The 24,434-nt window shown below is 30.8% G+C and overlaps 1 protein-coding gene across 3 annotated transcripts in view; it reads right to left on the bottom strand.

Moving 5' to 3' along the window:
• Helz (Helicase with zinc finger) overlaps window positions 1–24,434 on the bottom strand; it is a 118,278-nt gene that overhangs the window by 4,765 nt on the left and 89,079 nt on the right. For all 3 annotated transcript variants that reach the window (XM_075368284.1, XM_075368285.1, XM_075368283.1), the window contains exons 16-20: window positions 22,811–22,994; window positions 19,719–19,920; window positions 12,864–13,743; window positions 9,367–9,494; window positions 5,138–5,288 (exon numbers count right to left, since the gene is read on the bottom strand). In XM_075368284.1, coding sequence (XP_075224399.1) covers window positions 5,138–5,288; window positions 9,367–9,494; window positions 12,864–13,743; window positions 19,719–19,920; window positions 22,811–22,994 — 1,545 coding nt within the window. The remainder of the gene's footprint in view (window positions 1–5,137; window positions 5,289–9,366; window positions 9,495–12,863; window positions 13,744–19,718; window positions 19,921–22,810; window positions 22,995–24,434) is intronic.

Genomic DNA, 24,434 nt, shown 5'->3' on the forward strand with positions numbered 1-24,434 from the left:
ATTTTTTCTGATAATCAAACAGTAACAAGAATACCCATTCTATTATAAAACATCAGTTAAAATTATATTGGTAATGCTAAAATGATAAAATAAAGTATCATAGTATAAAAGGAAAAAGGAAGAACTATTACAAGAAATAATAAGAGGAATTAACTTAACTATATACTTCTCTGTTACATAAAAAATAAAAGAAGAATCAGAAAGATTAATCGCATATAAATAGATCTATTTTTACACAACTTGGAATGTGTAGTACAATGGTTTATACACTAATATATACAGATAAACATATATATCTGCCCCACTCATAAGAACTCGTAATAAATTGGCATATCTATATATGATAAATAACACTAGATATAAAAACGCTTCATTTAAGAGTTTCTAAAATCTAATCTATTTTAATATAACATTACAATCACCGATTATCATCATTCACAATTATGCTCATTTCAGTTTATTCATAGTAAACAATATAAAATATAATAGCTGGCAATCCAAACCTTTAGGAGCTTTATTCATACATGGGCGATTTAAAATGGACTTTACAACTTTATTTAGATAACTTACAGATTCCGTTGAGTTCTACTTCACAGCAAAAGTACTCCGTTGATGTATTCTGTGATGTACAGAATTCCGTTGAGTTCTATACATCAAATTTTGACTCGCATAGTTCATTAGTACTGAATTTGGCCACCAGTGTTGTTAAAAATGGATACATTTATTAGCATGTTTGCTGGGTGTTTTGGTTTCATGGTTTGCAGTTCAACGTAATTTTCGTAGAAAGTACACTAGAGGACCTCCTAGCAGGCATACAATTTACTCTTGGCACCAAATCTTCATTGAGACAATTGTTTTGCAGGACGCCCATGTGTCCCTGAAGCTGCTGCGGAATAACTGGGGGAAAGCTTTTCACATAGTCTGTAGAAATCAACTCTACATGCGTCACATTACACTGGCATTAAACAAACAACTGCTGGACACATATTACATAACGATTACACTTGAAGTCATACAAACTAACCGTGGTTCAACACATTACAGATGACGACAAAGTTGTTTGACAGCAGTTTTGTGTGGAAATGATACATAAAATTGCAGATGGCACATTTTTAGACAATGTAATTTTTAGTGATGCATCAAAGTTTCACATCAGTGGTAAGGTAAACCACCCATTACTTCCAACCATGGGGTAGCGAAAGTCCTCATTTACGATAGCCCTAAGGTCAATGTTTTTTGTACCCTAAGCAAACAAAGATTGTATGACTCGTTCTTCTTGCAGGAGGAAACCATAAATAGTATTGTTTATCTGGACATGCTTCAAAATTTGATTGCCAATTCCCAGATAAGTGGATTAGTTGTGAAGGTCCAATCGCATGGCCACCTTGCTCCCCAGATTTAACCCCACTAGGTTTTTCTTATAGAGTTTTCAGTAAAGATCGGGTTTTACCTTTGCCTGCAGATCTTGCTGAACTAAGACTTCAAATTACACCGCAGCTGCAGAGGTAATGTCCAACTTCCTGGTTAAGTCTGGAATGAAATCAACTTTAGGTGACATGTATGTTGCATTACAAATGGAAGCCATATCAAAACAAAGTGAATCTTGGGTGACAAACTTGATGTATTTTTCTATAAAATGCGACCTCAATAAAATCTGTAAGTTATCTCAACAAATTCTGATATGCTTGAAGTCCTTTTTGAATCACCCGGTAATATTCCCAACTATCTACAGTATTCAAGGATATTTTTAGTAGCTCCTTGAAATTTTTTATTTCAAGGAGCTAAAAATAAAAATAGATTGTATAAAAGTAGGTTCAGAAATGCTTTGTTCTCGAGTTATGGCTACTAACAACTAATTTAATGATTTTGTAAATTTTTGACCAGAAAAATAAAACTGCATATCACATATGAAAATAATGGATCTTTTTTATATATGCAGTATGAACAAAACCACAAACAAAAACACATTTAGTTAAAATAAACTTGTTTTTCAGTTCTATTCATGACTGTCAGCCAACAGCAAAAGATTACAATGGGCTACAGGGAAAGATAAGTGTGGATAAGAGGAGTGTTAGTGTGTGAGAGGACTAATTGGTTACAATATTGATGATTCATTACATTTTTCAGTTAAAATAACTGCAATTAGATGAGAGACTGTAACTGGAAACTGAACTTATGTCCTGCAAATAGTTTACTTAGAATTGCTACAAAATTGGTTTAAATAAAATAAGTGAAAAGAGGATTACAAATATATAACCATAACACACATAACATTCTTTAAATAGCCATTTATGTAATAATGAATGATTAATATATACTAAAACTGTACTCTATTTTAAACCATAATAATATTACATACAGTTAATTTTATTTACAAGATATTTTCTTTTGGTGTGTTATGTGAGTACTCACACATGTGTGCCTTGCCCATGATAACAGAAAAGGGGAAGAGTCAGGAACTTTACTCTTTACACAAAAAAAAAATTTTTTTGGCAATAAATAATGAAATAGAAATTTCATTGGAAATATTGATTAATATTTCTGTAAAAAGGCTTCAATATTCACTATCACTGTTAGAATTCCTTGATAATAGATAAAGCCAATTTTTGAAGAAAATCCATTTTTCCAAATCACCTAGAACACCTAGATCATACTCAGTATTGCTCATCTAGACAGCTGAGAATCACACCTATTTGAATTTTCATAACAAACAAATATAGTAATAGTGTTACAAGATAAATGAGGAACTATTAGGGTTTATTTTACTCTATATTTTGATGAACAGAAAAAACTGGAAAAATTTTAATAATAGAAAATATGTAACTGCATCATTTTGAGATTTTGTATTTTGTTTTTTTTAAGCCTTCCTTTTGACAACCAACAAAATCAAAAGGGGAGAAACAATACTGAGATCTGAATTTAAGAGAGCATTAAATGATTTGAATGGCAGAAAGGCTCCTGGAATAGACGGAATACCTGTAGAATTACTGTGCAGTCCAGGCGAGGAAGTAATTGGTAGATTATACAAACGTGTGTAATATTTATGAAAAAGGGGAAGTTTCAGCAGACTTCAAAAATGTATGTCATGATACCAAAGAAAGCAGGAGCAGATAAATGTAAAGAATACAGAACAATTAGCTTAACTATAGCCATGCATCAAAAATCTAAACTAGAATTCTGTACAGAAGAATTGAGAGGAGAGTGGAAGAAGTGTTAGGAGAAGACCAATTTGGTTTCAGGAAAAGTATAGGGACAAGGGAAGCAATTTTAGGGCTCAGATAAATAGTAGAAGGAAGATTAAAGAAAAATAAACCAACATACTTTTGTAGACATTTGTAGGCATTTGTAGACCTAGAAAAGGCATTCGATAACGTAGACTGGAATAAAGTGTTCAGCATTTTAAAAAAATTAGGGTTCAAATACAGAGGTAGAAGAACGATTGCTAACATTTACAGGAATCAAACAGCAACAGTAATAATTGAAGAACATAAGAAAGAAGCCATAGGAAAGGGAGTTTGACAAGGATGTTCCCTATCCCCATTACGTTTTAATCTTTACATAGAACTAGCAGTTAATGATGTTAAAGAACAATTTAGATTCAAATTAACAGTACAAGGTGAAAAGATAAAGATGCTACGATTTGCTGATGATATAGTAATTCTAGCTGAGAGTAAAAAGGATTTAGAAGGAACAATGAATGGCATGGATGAAGTCATACGCAAGAACTACCACATGAAAATAAACAAAAACAAAACAAAAGTAAATAAATGTAGTAGACATAACGAAGATGGATCACTGAATGTAAAAATAGCAAGAGAAAAGATTATGGAGGTAGAAGAATTTTGTTATTTGGAAAGTAGAATTACTAAAGATGGATGAAGCAGGAGCAATATAAAATGTCGAATAGCACAGGCGAAACAAGCTTTCAGTCAGAAATGTAATATATTTACATCAAAAATTAATTTAAACATCAGGAAAAGATTTTTGAAAGTATATGTTAGGAGCGTAGCTTTATATTGAAGTAAAACTTGGATGATCGGAGTACTTGAGAAGAAAAGATTAGAAGCTTTTGAAATGTGGTGCTACAGGAGAATGTTAAAAATCAGATGGATGGATAAAGTGACAAATGAAGAGGTGTTGCAGCAAATTGATGAAGAAAGAAGCATTTGGAAAAATATAGTTAAAAGAAGAGACAGCTTTATATCCCACATATTAAGGCATCCTGAAATAGTCGTTTTGACATTGGAGGGACAGGTATAAGGAAAAAATTGTGCAGGCAGGCAGCGTTTGGAATATGTAAAAGAAATTGTTAGGGATGTAGGATGTAGGGGGTGGTATACCGAAATGAAACGACTAGCACTAGATAGGGAATCTTGGAGACCTGTGCATCAAACCAGTCAAATGACTGAAGACAAAAAAATAGAGCAACAAATGAATTTTAAGGAAAACAAAAAAATGTCTAATGCTCCACTAATCTTGCTAAATTCTAGATAATCTTTTTGACATTTTATTTAATTTCAAAATGAATTTTAACAAACACTGTGTATGTTTATTTTAAACAAGTTTCAAACAATTCCTATGGCCCTATGGTAAATACTATAGTAAATTATCTGGGGTATATAAATGATAATAATGCTGATCAATTAAATTTAATAATTAATTATAATTACAGAAATTCAGTTTTGTAAGCGTATTTGTTTAAGTGCAGTAATTCATTTTGCTTGCCTCCGAATATGTGTTGGTGTTTGTGAGCAGGTTTAGTGAGAGTACATAGGATGGAGAGAGAATGGACCATTACACAGTATAAGACATGTTCAATCTTCAATCACTTTACCTTTTGTTTTTTGTCATGCTCTGCCACTACAACAGTATAATTCTGTAATGTGCATCTATACTATAATTTATGAACACAGTGATTCATATAACAAATCATATTTCTTTATATTTAGAATGGGGCTACCATTAAAATTGCTCATAACAATCTGTGCAGAAATAACCATAAAAATTCTGAATAAAACTAATGTTTTATCTGTCAATATCACCTATGCCATGATCTCAGACGTTCCTAGTGTGCTATTAACATACTTTTTATTATGTAAAACATACAAAAACATCTGATCTGTTAAATGATACCTACCTGAGGTATTGGAATGTGACCATTCTGTTGAAGGAATGTTAAAGGTTTGTCAGTAAACATATCTTCAAGGCTTCTTATAACATCAGGTATAAGAGGTGCAGGTGCTGTAGCAGCTGGTTTCCTGGGAGCTAATGCAACAATCTCCATAAACCTTAAAAATAAATAAATGAACAATATTACATTCACATCAGAGGCAACATAGAATTACCACAGCACTTAAGTATTAGTATGTACATAATTCAGAAGATTAAAAGTATTTTACAAAAAAAATTAACCAACTATAACACAAAGAATGAACTGAATAAAATTAAACCTACCTACCACTGGGTGTTGTCTCAGTTCGTTAAGTCCAACACTTACAGAACTGAACAAATATTCTAAAACACCTTCTCATTTCTTGAACTCTTTTTTTTTACATTATAGAGTTTAAATTGTTCTTAAACAATAACATGTTCAAAATAACAGCTTGTTCATAATAAAATAAATAAACAAACTGTATTTACTTATGGAAATAAGTAAATACAGCTTATTTTCTTGTTTATGAGCCAGCTTTAAATATAGACCTTGTTCTTTATCTATTACCCTTACAACACATTTTGTTAATAATAAAAAAAACTCTTTGATTTTTGATGATTAATATATAACAATTATACAAGTTTCATAAGCACAATAAATTTATTTAATTCTGATAAACTGGTATAATTAAAGGATTTTAATTTAAGGATAAGTGGATACTTATCCTGGATATAGAGATCAAGTTTTGCTCAAATTCACTATTTTTTTATATTTATTTTGAGTTTAGTCTCAAAGTTGTAATTTATACTGAAGTTTGATACCATAAAGACCTTGTATATATGCAATTTTCACATTTTTATCTGGTACCCTAGCAGAGATATTGTAGCTGAAAAATGAAAAAAAATTGAATAATTCAATTTTTAAAAGCTGTAATTTTTGAAGGGTAAACTACTCACCATTAATATTTTATAAAAATCATCTACACTCTTACATATAAAAGGACAGAGAATACTGAGGCCGAGAAACTGTTACTTTTTTGAGAAATCACCCTATAAAAATAGAATTTTGTTCAGTCGCATTTGATAAAGTTGAGCTACAGAGAGAGGGTATATGAATGAAATCATATTAGATCAAGTAAATATGGCTTTGATCTGTAGGCCAGAATGAACTGCACATAATGCAGTTTATTTAAAACGCCTAGGACAACTCAGTGCTGAGTAATTTAGAAAATCATAGATACTTGCAAATGCGTAAAACAGCATGAAGCTTATAAAAATGGCTGCCATTTTTTAAACTGGATTGAATAAAAATTTAAAAAAATTAATTTTGAACTTCAAAACATATAGGAATGCACCTACAAAATAAGATTTTTTTTGAAGATAGTCAAGCAACCAATTATTTTTTTCTGGATCACTTGGAAAATGTATTTTATTACAGGGTGTTTCACAATGTTGAAGTCCAGTTCTCAAATAATGTTGATTACCATCATGAAATAGACATTTTTTACTCTTCAAAATAGTTAAAAGAAAGGTATTATTACCAAATTTTCTAGGGAAAACTATGTTACCAACAAACTTGGTACGGGTATGACAAAATTAAAATTATATTCTAAAAAGTGGATTTGCAGAAATTACACTTTATATTACTGGTTCATGAACATAGATGAAAAAAATCTGAATCACAAAATTATAAATTTCTAGTACATAAGAATTATATATATGTTTTCATGAAAGACCAATCGACTAACCTGAAAAATCATTATACGAGGGCAGTTTGAAAAGTTCATGGCCTAAGAAAGAAAACACCAAATTTCTTACCAAATTTTTTTATATTTTTCAACAAGTCACCTTTTAAAGTAATACACTTAGTCCATAGCTTTTCCAGCTTATTTTATTCCTTCAGTAAAATACAATTTCTCAAGCTCTGCAAAATAGGCATCTGTATCAGCTATGACTTCTGTCATTTGAGGCAAATCTTCGTCCACCAAGCAATTTCTTCAAATTTAGGGACAGAAAATAATCACTCAGAGCTAAATCTGGCAAATATGGAGCATGTGGAAGCAATTTAAAGTGCAAAGACATGTGCGCAGGTGCATTGTCATGGTGAAAAAGCATTTTTTTTTTTTGCTCAAATGTGGACATTTGGTCTTAATGTCCTCTTTCAATTGCCCAACAATGCTGCATAATATTATCCAGTGATTGTTTTTCCTTCTTCCAGATAGTCTATGGGCACCACACCACGAACATACCAAAAAACAGTGGCCATGACTTTTCCCACAGTTTTGCGTTCTTTGGAGCACTTCCACTGGTTTCAACCCACTGTCTGGACTGTTGCTTCATCTCAGAGCTATAATAATGAATCCACATTTCATCAGAGTAATGAAACATCTCAAAAATTCAGTTGAAATATGTACAAACACTGCTGAGAAATGTATATTCAAGTGCATTTCTGATCAACTGTTAATGAACACAGCACCCATCATGCTGATAGCTTTCTTTTACCCAAATGGTCGTATAAGATGTTGTGAATACAGTCTACTGATATTTTTGCAATCTCTGCAAATGTTCGTATCTTCAATGATCGATCTTTTAATACTGCAATTGTGGATTTTTGTGACGTTTTCATTGGTTGTGACGGTTTCAGAGTGTCCTGAATGAATGTTCATCATCAAAGATGGAGGTTCAACCGCGTTTGAATTCAGCTGCCCACTTTTTTACCATCAAAAACTATGGAGAAGATGCATTTAATGTTGAATCTAACTCCTTTTTTATATCTGTTGGGTTTAAACCTTTCACAACGAAATATTTTATTACTGCTAGAATTTTGATTTTATCCATTTTGCACCTACTACCTCGTAACCACAATAATTAAATAACTAAGAAGACATGTTGGAAACTGTTCATTGTGCCATCTAACGGGTATTACATTAACTACAAATCGCCATTTGGACCTACTAGCAAAATCTCTGTATCAGGCCGCAAACTTTATGAATCGCCCTCGTAAACTGGCACTTGGAAATTTATAATTTACTATAATTAACCTTTTAAGGACTTTTGTTGAGAAGTACATTTACTTTGGTCCAATTTAGTGTTTAGTTGTTTTCAGAATTTGCTGGCAGAAACTATCTTCTTAGCACAACCATAATAATTTTTGTATTGTCATTTGCTACACTCAATTGACATCCAAGAACAGAAACCGACTCAATTGACTTCCAACAGATCAAAGAAAATGAAGCAGGGCTATTGCATCTGTGTAATGTGGATGGCTCGAGTAACTACAGCTACAATTAATATGATAATTCATGAAAAAATAGCAATAGACAGGAATAGTAAGGCTACTTTTCATAAAGAAAAGTCTTCATGAATGTCAGATCCATCAAGAAAACATTGAATATAAGGACTATAATAGAAACTTGGATTTTTTCCAACTTTCAACGATACTGAAAAAGAAATTTGTCAACCAATAAAACCTAAAAAAAAAGTGGCTCAAACTCCTTTTCAGAAACTTGCAGGCAACTTTTCAGTAGTCCAGCTACATATAACATAATAATTGAACGCATAACATTTCAGACAAAGTTACTACCAGTAATGTTAAAAAGTACATACAGAGAATTTTAGTGCTAGTAACTAACTTTTAAATTTATAAAATAGTAATTTTTTAAATTTATAAATCAGATCAAATTATATAAAGCATAAGAAAACTTATGAAAGGACTTTTTACATTAATTCTATACAGAAAATTAAAGAGTTTGAAAATATCCAATAAGGAACATTAATATGAAAGGGTTAAAGCAACAAAAAAGGCATGTGGCAGTTTTTTATTAATGAAAATTTTCCTCACTGCTCCCTTATAAAATGATGGTTTCAAAAAACTTAGAACAGCTCATTAAATAATATCCTGAAATATAAGACATGATGTAGGTATTACATCAAACGTCAAAGAGTCATTTAATAAGCCTGTTTTCAAAGACCACTTACGTATAGCAATACAGTCATCAATAGCTTCACAATAAAATACAGTTATGGAAATCATGTTCATAACAGGATTTTTCTAATCCTGCAAAATTCTATTTTACTGTATTGTTATATTATTGAGAAGATTAAAATAATTATTAAGAATTTGTCAATAAATATAATTTAAATGCTAAACATAACTATTAAAAGAAGAAATATTCCTAATGAAATATCAAGAGCACTCTACATGATGTAACATACTTAGAAGCAGTTTCAGCACCAGCTGTATCCATTAAATGAGCGTACCATTCCATTTGTTTTGTTTGAGATTCTACCATTTCAGCTAAGCTTACATTTTCAGGTAATAAACCATTAATATTTCCATTTATCTGCAAAACATAAAAATAGAAAATTACATTTAAAAATTTTGTTTAAAACTGTTAATTTTAAATGTCTCATGTATATTTGCTACAACCTATGTATGAACTAATAATAAACCAAAATTAGATTCAAGTAATACTTTTCAGATCTACCCTGTCAGTAACAATTAATACAAATGTCAAGTATTTTTTACATTCTGTGAACAGCCATAGATTTTCTCATACGTGAACTAAGTTAACATGCTATTTATTATTAATGAATTAAAACTGGATATATAATTTATAAAAATAACAGTAATTGATAAAAAAAAAGAAAAAAGTAACCATAACATGAATAATAAATAATTTTTTATGTAAAAATAATTAATTATAACATTAATGAACACTGTAGTGGTATAAACATTAATTATACCATTTGACACCTGTAATTTGCTGACCACTATAATGTTAATCTTCAAGGCTACTATAGCATCTATCTTAGCATGTACTACATCTCCAGGGTTCAAATTCTGGTCAGGATTAACACTTTTCATACCACTACAAGATTTCCAAATGATATTCCCATATATACATAGTGTTACATCAAAATTTCCATGTGGGAAATTACCTTTAAATATTAAGCAGTGACTTTTCTTAGTGTAGGGGCACATATTTCTCATCCATGGGTTTATTATATTTACTGTGTAGCAAGCAAAAGTGTAAATGTTACTATTTAAATATTCTTTAACAGTTTATTAAATTTAGCCGTTTAGTTACAATTTATTTTTAAGTTTAATGTTATCTAGTTTGTGGTTTTAGTACTATACCTAAGGCATAAAAGCAGTAACAAGATAAAAATATTATCAAGGTTGAAAAAGTAAAATTTACTTGGAAGAAAAAAGAATTTGTTATATCTTTGGCAATAATGCATGAAGTGCCGCTGCAACATTAAAACGCACTTTATTTCTTTTGATTTAATGACTTAAAGTATTTCTTAAGTGATCAATGATTTTGGAGAATCGTTTGCTATTTCTTTTTGCCAATCTGAAATTTCTCTTTATTTGAAATAAGTGGTACTACTGATGCCATCTTCTAAATTAATCCAGAGTGCTAAGAAACTTAAATTTTTCTTCATAAAATTATACAGTTTTAATTATAATTTATAATACACAGTAATTTAAGTAGGTTATTTGAAATAAGTCATTTTAAAATATAAAATTATACTAAATACAGAAAATGCGTATTAAATTTTAATGAACAAAAATTAAAACAATAAAAAAATTATTTTAATATCGTTAAATGCAACAGTGTTCATTCAAATTATATAAATCTTTCACAATTCATTTTTTTTTTAATTCTGTTTTTCATTAACTGCCCTGATCTGTTTCATATGACAGGGATCATTAATAATAAAAGAAAGAAAAAGGGGTAATCAGTTTTATAAATTATTTATCTTTATACAGAATTTATTTTTATTTCTTGTCTTGTGATCATGGATTTTTGAGTTAATAAAAATATTAATTGTAACTATTTTAAAACATTATTATAATTTATAATTACAACTGTCATATGAACAGCGGCATACAAATAATGATATTTATTAGCATAAAAATTAAATAGCTTTCTACTGTATTTTAAAGAATCTATTGATGAGCACATTGGCTTCACTCCAAAATTTGAAATTACATACTATGTAAGAAAATACAACCCTGTAATAAACCTACAATGAATTTCATAATGAATATTCCAGTAAAATAGAATATTTTTATGGGTAGAGTCACATAAAGAAGTTTTGGTATTCTTACATAAATTTGCTGCTGTTTAACATAAAACAAGGGAATTTACTAACAATTGAAAAACAGTGTAATAGAGTCAATAAAATCATATTATGTTATGGGGCAAGTAGCTAAAACAAAATAATTAAGGTTGTATGGGTTATACATTTTTCTGCCATTTTTGTGGTTATATAATTATATTCCATTACTATGAATGATAAAATACCATATTGAAGGTTAACAAGAAAATGGCTACAACAAACACTGTAACGATCATAAAAAAACAAATAAAAATAACAGTAAGACAGTAACCTGTTTTCTTACAGTATCTTTAAAAAACTGGGGTTTTCTTTGATTGTTTCACTTCTTTTCTACTTTTACTAATTACATAAACGGAATGTTTTTAAATAAATAAATTTTAAAAGAAGCAGTCATGAATAACTTTGTGGCAGCTTCTTTTACTTATAAATGTAATGTGCTGTCAGCTGTACCATCAAATCTTAAAAATTGTTTAACTCAATCTTTACATTAGATATTTCCAAATTTCTTGCTATGGTTGGTAGTTTTCTTCAGTTTAAATTGGAATTATTTTCAGGCTCATTTCTTCTATATTCTGAAGCCAGTGCTATTTACATCCCTTCATCTTATTCTGTTCCTATCTGATAGCAACATTCATCTTCTAGGTGATTGGTACATCCAGTATATTTATTCATAAACCACTGTCATGCCAGAGGCTCTTATTTCAACTGCAATAAGAAAGTGTAAAGGACTAATCAGTTCTGCATTGTAGTACTCTAAAAGGGTAACAAAGTGGTCAACAGCCTGTAAAGTGGATAAAGAATAAGTTCAATAATTATAATCTAGAGAAAGTTCTGACAGTCTAAGGTGGCAACTTTACGCTAATCTACAATTGGTTGATTAGAACATTTAAGGAATTTATGTCAGTTTTTTACCATCCAAGAAGTAATACCTTTCACCAATTACGTAATAGTTATTTTCAGTCTAGTCGAACTGAAACCCGGTCTTTCCATATTTTCAGAATTAATTTGTGACTGATATCACAAGAGGAACAAAACAAAACTAATTTTTTTCTATTTCAACATAAAATAAGTTTCAGCAAAAAAAAAAAATTTTTTAAATAAATTACAGAAAGCGAAAAAAAAAACAAAGCAAAACTAATTTTAAAACAAATGTAATAACTGCAAGTAACAACAAACCAAAACAACAATGACACTTTTACTTTATTCATGAACATGCATTAAGCAGTTAATTAAATTCACCCCACAATTTAAATTCATATCATGTATTTTCCTCATATATATATATATATATATATATATATATATATATATATATATATATATATATATACACACACACACACAGTGGTTTCAATTTAACTTTCAATTAAAACGGATAATTAATGAATAGTAAATAAGTTCACCTCATAGTTTAAATATTTTGAATATAAAAGAAAAATCTCTCATGGAAGTGTACAATATGTAAAAAAAATTGTATATATCATAGAGTTTTCACAAGCAAAAGCATCATGTTAAATATAAGCAATTAACCACAATACACTACTAATTAGTTGTTTATTTAATTATTATTCAATTAATTTCACCTGTCGTTCAGGAAAATGGACATTGTGAAGAAACTGAATTTGTTCATGTTTATCACAAGGTGCAAGTGACTGCTGTAAAACTCTTCTCTGCTGTTCTAGAACAAGCTGCGGATGCTTTGCTTGAGGCGGAGGAGGAGGATGACTTGTTAAAAATGGTGGAAGAGGTGTAGGATTTCTCAAAAATGATTGTGTTTGTGGCTGTGGTTGAGTCTGTGGTGGCTGAGGATGTTGAGGTTGCAATTCAATTCCTGGATTAGGACTGGCAGGTGAAGGCCGTGCCATTGGAGGCGGCAGTGGAGGTGGTGGTTGGTGAGGGAATACAGTGGGTGGAGGAGGAGCTGCCGCTCTGGTTTGTTGTGGTGGTAGCAAACCAGGTGGCGGCCTGATCTCATCCCTCCTGATCGGTGGTGACAATTCAGATTTCTTTTTTATCCAACCATTTGCAGCTGGAAACATTCCATTCACTGGTGCTCCACCTGTAGGTGATATCATAGGAGGATATCCAATACCCCAAGGATTAGGTGAAGTAGTCTGATACACTGGAGCAGGAGGAGGTCTCATACTATAAAATGATCCAGGAGGATGTTGAAAAGCAGAATAATACATCGGTGATACAGGATATAATGGAGCAGGAGGAAGAAACGGAGGAGGAGGGAAACGCATACTATGTGGAAGTCCATTATATGGCCCTAATAATGAAGGTAGTCGAATATATGTTTCTGGCTGCAGTTGTCTAGGTACAAATTCAGGAGCTAAAGGATTTAAAGTATATGTTTTCTTCAATTCAACTCCATCTAACAAGCTTCTTAAATATGACCATTTGATTCCATATAAACTACTATTCGAATTGCATATTTCTATAAACCTCTCCCAGACTTTCCTGCAACAAGTAAATTACTTTAAAATTATACCGATAAGATAATAATGAAATAACCTGTTTAATTTACAATCTATGAATTATTTTTTAATATTTTAATTAAATGAGTTGAACTTTGAACATAGAGATCCTATCTATAATTACATAAATTAATTAATAAAGATAAAATACCTGAATAAGAACAAATATTATAATTTTGCATATTACTTGACATCTGTTTCATTTGAATAATAGAAATTATCAGTCAGTACTGAATTTTTGTGTCCAGAGACCAAGATTTAACCTAATTAAAAGAGAGCCACAAATTTACACAAATGTCTTTCATTAAAAATTAACTCTGCTTTTCTGGAGTAATAGATTTAATTAGCTGGATAATAATTATAGTTTTCTTACAGTTTTCATATTCAAAAGAAATTAATGAACAAATTACAAAACAGATATTAATTAGGAGTGTGTATAAGTGGAAGTAGGCATGCACACATTACCCACTGGCTTGGTCTAGTGGACGCATCATCCCAAATCAGCTGATTTGGAAGTCAAGAATTCCAGCATTCAAGTCCTAGTAAGTCAGTTATTTTTATATGGATTTGAATACTAGATAGTGGATACCAGTGTTCTTTAGTGGTTGGGTTTCAATTAACCACACATCTCAGGAATGGTCGAACTGAGATTGTTCAAGACTACACTTCATTTACACTCATATATATAATCCTCTGAAGTGTTATTGAAAGGTCACCAGAGGCTAAACAGGAAAAAGAAAGAAGAAGGCATGCACACATACACAAGCATCTAAATACCATCAATATTTTACATTAAATGGATTGATTAAATGTTCTGAAAGCATATAAATTCATATATAAAACCTTATAACCTTATATACCTTATAATACAATCAGGACAAGCATTTGAAACTATAATACTAATAGATCAAAATAGAAAATAACTATAAATTAAGTAAAAGTTTGGAATAAATATCATTAAATTATGAAATATTGTTGCTGGTCTAATCTTCCTAGGACCAAACAATCAATACTTTTTTTTACTTTATACATTTAGGTATTATATACCACACACAATTATATATATATATATATATATATATATATATATATATATATATATATAAATATAAATAAGTAAATATATACATATATACAAAAGATAAGATGTAAGATAAGTTGATTAAAACAGACAGTTAGAAAAATTCAAATTTTATTTAGAAACACGTCCCAAAGTGCACTAAACCTATCAGATTATAATAAATGTTCAAAGATGAGCCCGTTATTTTCAACACGTTTCTTAACACACTTCTGTTCTACTTTTTAGTTCTTCAAGTCTGTCCTTAAGTTGCTCAGCTGCATCCCTAACGCAGACAATTAATTCCTCATGAGAATGTATTTTTGTTTTGTGTACAATATTGTTCAATCATCTCCAAATGCTTAAATCTAAAGAAATTACATAAGGCTATCTAGGTGGCTAGTAATATGGACTTCAACAACTGATCCATTTCTCAGGGAAATGATGATTTAAGTAAATGGAAATGGCACAAGAGACGTGGGAAGGTGCGCTATTGTCCTGAAAGTATATTTTGCCTCTCAGCACTAGAGCAACAACTTCAAGCAGCTGCAGGAATTCTTCTTGAAGAAAGTGCAAATAAACCACAGCATTTAAGCAGCCAAATAATATGAGGTCCGGCCAGCTGATTGTGAAGAAGGCCACACACACTGATGCTAAATCGGTGTTGAAAATTGCCTTCCACCTTTTTATGAGGATTTACTTCTGCCCATGCATGCTTATTGCATAAGTTGTTGAGGCAATCTCAAATGAAATTTGCTGTGTCGATAAACAAAAAAAATACTTTTAAAGTTTTTGATTTTTATTCCACCTGTCGCAGAACTCGAAGTGACACAGACCTTCTCCTGGATGTAGATATTAAACTGGTTGTTTTTAATACGGATAAAATTTCTTTATTTTAAGTGGCTTCCAAACCATCGAATGTGAAACTCTGATCTACTTAGAAAGTCGTCATGCACTGCCACCTGGACTGCAGTAAACTGCATCGATAATAATTTCATCAATAACACTGTCTTGTTGAATAGATCATTTGTAGCTGGTACAAATACTAGGTAGTGAACCTGTTTCCTGAAGATTGCAAAATGTCTCACTAATTGTTTTGGGATCTGAAATCCTCCTATTCAGAAAACATATTTCATATTATTCTGCAGCAGCCATAGCATTACCATTATACATACCCATAATGAATACATATCAGCATATAGTATTGTAGTAAATAAGTATGGCATTACTTCAATGGTTAACCAATCATGTTCAAACTAAAATTCACAGCAAACCTTCACTAACAACATAACAGTACACAGTACCCAATACATACAGTAGGTCTGAAAAGTTCCCAAACTAAATTTCTGTAGTCGATACAAGTAGTACCATCTCTTGGACAACCAAGGAAACTATGTAGTATGATGTCTAATCAGTGTGTACAAAATTCCATCGTGTTTGAAAAAATTAACCATCGAAAAAGGTGTGCTCTTGTTTCGATCCACACTTCTTGACTGAAGAACAAAAACATGTGCGTCTTTCTTGTGCTCAAGATTTCATTGAAACTGCTGATAGTGACTCAATTTTTTTACAAACAATTGTAACTGGAAATGAAATCTGGTGTTTCATGTATGATCCACGAACAAAGCATCAATCCGCTGCTTAGTTGAGTCCTGGAGCACAAAGACCGGTGAAAGTCAGGCAGCAGAAATCAGAGTGAAAATGATGTTGAATGCATTCTTCGACTCAAGGGCTTGATCATCATGAATTTGTCCCAACTGGTCAAATAGTGAATTCTAAATTCTATTTGGAAGTAATGTTACACCTGATGCACTGCATTCATCAAATCTGGCCCGAGTACCGGGATTCAGGCAGTTGGAATCTCTTGCATGACAATGCCCCGACACACATGGCAACAGTTTTAACACATTATTTCACCGCAAATCAAATCACTGTCTTATCTACCCAATCTATTACAGCTCACTTGCACTGAGCTGTTGAAGGCGATCCCACAAAGTGACTTCTCCAGAGCATTTGACAGGCTCTACTGGCACTGCAACGAGTGTATATCTACAGAAGGGTTCTATATAGAGGGCTAAGTGAGTAAATTCATTTATCTTTAATCTTTATTTTTATTTAATTTAGTTTGGAAACTTTTAAGACATGCTGTGTACTTTTAGAGAATGATTTAAACACTAATGCAGTATTGTACATTGTTGATTAACTGTTTTTATTTTATTGCCAACTAAGAATAATAATTTTTCAAATAATTTATTGTACTTCCATCATTAATAAAAAAAATTATTATCTAAGTAATTATTGTTTATTTATTTTTAACATGCAAGTGTGGTGTAATTTCTATTAATTTTTTTTTACATTTTTTAATAGTAAATTTTGTTTTTATAAATTTTTCACATCAACAAAAAAAATTTGGTTTAAAATTGAATTATTTACATTTAATAACAACATTTCTAACAAATGTAGTAGTAATGTGCTGTTTTAAAATAAAATTCTAATTTTTCTAAGCTTTCTTTTTTTATTCAACTTTTCTTACACCAATTTGTTTAAAATTAAATTTTCCACAAGTTTTGTTTAAAATTTCTTTGTGCTTATTACCCATTTAACAAAGTTATTTTATATCAAACATAAAAACATGGTTTTTTACCCCATTTTATTGGTTTTCACCCCAAATTTCTCAAAATCTACTGCAGATATGGTTCTGGAACCTATTTTATTAGATTTTTCAGGTCAAAAACCATAAGAAATCATTAATTCTGCCGCTTGATAAACATCCTAAAAATTTCAGTACAACTTCATTTCAATGAGGTAGCTGAAGTTGGAGCGAAATCTTTCACTAGCTGCAACTTGCAAACAAAGCGTTTTAGGACTATGTTTATATGAATTATTTTCAGGAGTAGAATTTAAGTTATGTAATTCCCAAGAGAACTTCGTGATACACCTGAATGTAAGATTATAAAAAATTATTTTCTCTAGAATATTTCTAGAGAAAATAATTTGCAAAATAACAAAACTAATTAATATTACGTTTATTATTACATTTACTAACAGAAACACGATATTACATAATTGTTTTAAATAAGCAGCAATGAATCTACTATAGTTTATATCTTCTTCTAAACAAGAAAGATAAATGATACTTACGAAAAATGAATTCATATTGTTTAAAAATTAATATAACCAAAAATATTGAACATTTCATAGTTTATTCAGTCAATCAGAATTATTAAGCTAAAGTGTAAAACATTTTTTGAAAATTTATATACGATGCAGTATTTTTGTTAGGAAAATTTAGAATTACAAGAGGAGGAGGGAATCAAAGTTTGCTTTTAGGTTAAGTGCAATGCAACCTTGGATTTCTGTACCCATGATCCAACTAACATGCAGCACTATGTATTTTGTGTAGATAAGTACTTTGTTTATTCAAATGAAGTTCAGAGTTCTAGTGCAGTAACTCAGTAACAAGTCTGAAGACTTGTTACTGAGTTACTTAGAACACATTCACAGAAATTTGCACTAGAACACATTTACTGCACATTCACAGACTACTGCCACCTCATAAAACAACTGTTAAGTAGATGAAGAAACAATTTGCCACTAAAAATTTTTAACAGAAAACAAATTCAAGAATAACAATGGTGAAAAATTTAAGAGCACTGAGAGGATACAAGTTGCCTCTGAAGTATTCATCAGAATCTGAGGCATTCAGAACACCACAAAAGAATATTGCAGTTAGCACGCACAAGATTGGATAAAAATTTAAATATAATCATCTGAATAAAATTCACACAAGTCAAAAACCCGAATGGACATGAGTAACTGTCCATGTACAACAGGTGTGCAAAACCATGCAAATTTTTCCTAAATAGACAAGGAGATCCAGAATCTATTAATTTTGCTGATAACTGATGAGGTGAATTTTCATTTTAAATGTTTCATAAATAAGCATAATTTCAAGAACTGGACATTTGACAGTCCTCAAGAACATGAAATTCACTTGACAGTAAACAGACTTTTAAGGTGAACAACCAATAACTGTGAGTGAGGAATGCTACTTCTGAATGGTGAAGAATTTTATCAATCCTGAGCTAAAAGGATGTCAGTGCAACCAAAAAACCTTTGGTAACAGTAGGACCATAACAATTCAAACTTGCTACTTCAATGTAAATACTGCAGGAATTCTTTCCTAGTCGCATCATTTTACAATTGTTAACTCTCAAGATCAACAGATCTGGCAAACCCACACTTCTTTCTCCGAGGTTGTTTAAAAGAGATTGTTTTCAACTATATGAATAGTAATGAAGTCAAAAATCAGACAAAAAATTGTAACATCATATATGAGATCACTATAAGGATCATTGATAGCTTACAAGGCTAACTTATGAGGCAATGTATCGCTAATTAAGGGACACTCTTGAAAAACATTACCCTTCACAAATAGCAATAAATAGGCTTATTGTATATCCAAACATGTCGAGAACAATTAAAAGGATGAATAATTATAAGTATTGTATGTATTCATAAGCAATTATAAACTAAGTAAGCAAAAATGCTCCATTCTGTAGTTTGTAAACTATATTAAAAAATAAATTAAGAATATTTAATTAATTCATTTTTTGCAGGTGTTATCTTCAGTTTTTATGTTCATTTCCACCAATTTTTTTAGGCTAAGAGGAGGGATACTTGGAAAGATTTTTACACAAAAAAAAAATATATATACATTATTATTTTATTGCATTTACTGTCAAGTTTTGTCAAAATCAGACTAACGTGGTATAATTAAATAATATCATAAAATTTTTTACTTTATTTAAAACATTAGATAACAATTTCAGTAATGAAAATAACTGCATTTTTTTATAATATATATTATAAATATATTTATAATATGATTAATGCTATACCTGCATCGTCCAATTGAGCATAAAGCAACTGGATCTCCCACTACAGCAACTAAACTCTGAGCTCTAGTAATTGCTGTATTTAACAACTTTGAATTTGATAAAAATCCATAATCCATTTCATCTCCTGATTTAGATTTAGTTCCTGAATCACACGTCCTGCGTGTCCTTACAGTACTGAGAAAGATTGCACGAAATTGTTTTCCTACACAACAAAAAAGAATGAATAGAATTTAAAAAATAGTCTAATTGTATAAATAAATTTAAAAATATATATATATTGAATTATGTTGAAAAAGTAAAATAGATTCATATGTTAAGAAACCAATCAGAATAAAATGAAATTCCAAAAGTATTATTTCAACATCACATTGCAAAAAAATGAAATCATGAGATGGGATGGACTTCCCAGCTATCAAAACATTACTATGACCTAACTGAACTAGAAAATAACGTTACTGTAAAGTTTTAATGAGATGGTGCATTTTCATACTTTAACCTAGGCGTTTAAGCCACTCTCAATGAAAGATTCCCTAATTGTTGGATCGGTAGGGTTGATCCTGTGCTTTGGCCTTTGAGAAGTCCAGATTTGACACCCCTAGATTTTTTCTAAGGGAATATGTTAAAAAAATCATCTGAAAAAAATCAGGAATGTACAACATTTAAGACAAAAGATCACTGCTGCTATTGACACAGTTATGCTTGCGATGATCCAGCAGACCTGGGTAGAAGTCGATCATTGGCTGGATGTATGCAGGGCAACCAATGGAGCTCACATCAAAACATTCTAAGGTATGTAAAAAAATCTTTTTGAGTTGGTGAATTTTAAAAAAAATACTAGTTTGATTATCTATAGTAGTTTCTGATGCAATTTTTTTTAAATTGCTGCCATCTTTTTCAATGACCCTGTATTAGTCAAATATGATTTTTACTTGAGCTAAAACCCATATGGTTTTAGCTCAAGTAAAAAAACCACCTTTTTTTTAATAACATTTTAACTTTTTTTTGTTAGTACTTTTTAAGACTTACCTATGCATAATCTTATTAAAAATGTATATATATCTTACTATATCATTTATAAAAAAGTAACAGAGATTTCACATGATCAAAGATCTACTTTAGTTTTTTTAAAGTAAGTTGGTTAACTGGCATTTCTCCCACCACCACCCCATTCGATCCCCCTAGAGCATATGACCAAATGTCAGTGCCAAGAACGGCTACTGTACCTCGAAAAACAGTTTAGTGACCTGAAACAGATATTGTTTTATAAATCAACATGGTTGGTGAGCACCTGGGCATCTGTTGCCCTTAAAAATGAACCTGAGGCGTACCATCCCCCAAATCCTGTATAAATCTATATAAGGATCTTTCCTTAGTCGTGGTGCGCCATTCAAGTTGCCATGCTTCCATCGAGGCTCCATAGCCTCTTCCGCAGATGGGAGATGGGCAACTGAACGAAGTTTAGCTCCGGTGCATTGAGATCACTGTTCTGCTCTGGTACTGGCCTGGCTCGAAACCGCATCTCAAATGCCTCGGCCTCCCGACCTCTTCGCAACTTCTACATGGCTGCCCGAACTTTCACCACTAAATCGATTGGGAGAGTTTTTCCCAATATGGTAATAGCCCCTCATAGGAGGTTGTTTTAAAAACACCAGTGCTGCATACTATCAAGGCTCTGTGCTGGGCACTCCTTAAATTTTGAAGAAGTGCTCTATTCCTGTCTAACCTATGTCCCCAGACTGGCGCTGCGTATGCGGTCATACTCTCAAAGATGCCTCGGTACACCTTGTACATTTGACGGCCCGACAACCCGTAGTCTTTCCGAGCAATCCTTCTAAACTTGCGCATCACTGAGATGGGGTCCACCACTACTTGCCTAATGTGGTTACTAAAAAGCAACTATTAATCAAACAAAACACCTAGGGACTTATGAATCCTGACTCGGCTGATTACACAACCTTTATATTTAATGTGGGGGTTGGTTATGACTGCATGATAATTTGTCTGCACCCTTGAGAAGCATATATTTCATCTTGGGCACAAGAATCTTTAAATTTTGTAAGTCCATCCTGCTTTCTGGGGTTGACAAAGCTACCTGCACTCTACTTTCCAGCTGCGGTCGTGAATTACCACAAACTAAAAGGAGACAGTCATTGGTGAAAGGCTGGGCCATGACCCCTTCTGGGAATGTCAATCCCAGAAATCCATCGAAACCAGGTTCCACAGCAGAGGACCGAGAACGGAACTCTACGGGCTTTCCCTGGTGATGGACTTTTTCACAACTAGGTGGGCATCTTTAAACAGAGCCGAGCGATGGGACAAGTAGTCTCTTACTACGGCCAGCAAGGCTACGGGAACATTGCGGTGTTCCAATTCATAGAGGACAGAACTCCAATACAAGGAAGGAAATGCTGCCTCTGTCAATAATTTTTTTTAAAAAACAAAGAGTGTTGATTTTTATAAATGATTTTATGAAGTATATAAATCAAAACATCCATTTTTTATTTGTTACTGATACTTACCTAAAACTCAGAAACATAAAAAACTAATCTAACAATTATTTAATCCAAGCATTTACTGAACTAAGAGGAAGATTAAAAGTGTAAATTTATCCAGATTTGGGAGAGCACTAAGTCTTAAAACAAAATATCATACATTTTACAGTTTCACCTTTTTATGTTGTAATATTTTTAATTACTTACAATGATTTTTGTTAAGAGAGTTAGTCTTCTAATTGGCTATACTTTACTTCGGTTCAAATATTATTGGGTTTTAATAGAAAATGTTTTACTCTCTAATTTTTTAAATAGGCAAGTCTACAAAATCTTAAATTTAAGCTTCTTAAATTTTTAATCTGTAGCATAATTTACAAGACTGACTGGGCATGAAATTAAAATTTTGTCAACAAAAAAGTTTCTTCAAACAATTACAAATAATCAATAAATTACACAGAAAATATTAGAAAAACATAATTAAACTTAGATGTTTTGCGATTATTATTTAATTAATACTTATTCTATTTCAATTACAAACACAAGAAATAAAAATAGAAGTTTTATCTCTTGATAAAAATTTAAAAACAAAAATTTTATTACCTTGCACATTAAGAACTCTTTCTACAGAAATTCCACCCATTCTTCTTTTTCTTAATTCAGATCGAATACGAAAGACTTGATCAGCATAAGGTGTCATTATACCAATTGAATGTTCATCTAGTTTACCCCATGAACCTGGCCATCGTTTTTTTAGTTCACAAACTCTTTCTACAACTTCATATACCTAATTTTAAACAAAATAAGAGCAAATGTAAATGCAACTGAGGTTATTTTAATATTGCTTCACCTCACAACTTTACTAAAAAATTATTTCTAAATAAACAGAAAACCAGCATGCAAACTAAGAGAAGCAGTACATTTGCAACCTGGATTCTTTTGGGATATATAAGCAAAACAATATATTAAGCTAACCTAAAAATTAAAATTAAAACCTAGAACAATATATATGGCTTCTTTAACCAAACATTACTAAATAGTTCTATCAAAATTTGATAAGAAACATTTATCATTCAATAACATATCATTTACACCCTATAAAATTTTCTTTTTATAATTTTTTCCTCTGTAACAGAATGCTATAATGCTATTTTCCACCTGGTTTTTATGCTTTTTTTTCTTTCTGAAGATTAATTAATTAATATCATACAGCAGAAGTTAACAATAACAAACTCTATTTCTGTAAGGTATAAATCACTTAAAATTTAACATCAGTTCTGACAGTAATAATAGTGATAATTAGGCACATTTCTCAGATGTGTAAAAATAGTTTAGCACATACACAAAAATAATGTTAATTTATTGTTACTTATGTTCAGATTTTCTACAGAAAAATCAATTGCAGTAAAAAAAAAAAACATAAAATAATTTTCAGTTAATTTTTAAAAGCCAAAATTAAGCAAAGGAATTTTTCAGTTCAACATAATAATATTTCATTAAACAAGTGAGATGAACTTTTCTTTCTAAACTGCGGAACTTAAAACTTAGGCATAATTTAACTAATTTTCTTTACATTAATGTTAAATAACATTTATTATAATTTCAGTGTTCTCAATTAGCTAAGTAGCATTAAATTAAGCTGCAAGAAGAGACTTTTTATTGATAAAAAAGATACCAACAATGGCTATTTTTACTAAACTTCTACCACACCTATCGTGTTTCTGTATGTGTTATTATACCTTTCACAATGTTATTCAATTATTATCTACATAAATTTAAATTATGTGCCATCATTAACAATGAAGTATTCAAAAGTAAAAAATCTCTATGTTAAGTTCTTCATTTAATTACACTTTCATAAATAAAAGTTTACTTCTGACCGACTTCAACTTAAATTTATTCTAAGTCAAATCAAAATAAAGTCCTTAGCTCAAAAAGATGTTTTAATGTCATAATAACACATTCATTAGCTAAAAAAAATCTATTTACTCCATCCACACATATTACAAGAATTTTACAAATGAATAAAAAATTGATAATAATAAGATACAAGTAGTTATTTATTAATTCTTCAAGAATATAATAAAGTATTAATCCATTCAATTCAGAATATCATGAAACATCTTATATTATTTGTGCAATATCTACATATTTTATCTAAAACAAAAACTTATCCAATAGTCATTCAGGACAATATTATTACAAGCTTCAGTTATTAGCCTGCATT

The sequence above is a fragment of the Lycorma delicatula genome, chromosome 6 (assembly GCF_047948215.1).
Source record: "Lycorma delicatula isolate Av1 chromosome 6, ASM4794821v1, whole genome shotgun sequence".
NCBI classification, from domain to species: Eukaryota; Metazoa; Arthropoda; class Insecta; order Hemiptera; family Fulgoridae; genus Lycorma; species Lycorma delicatula.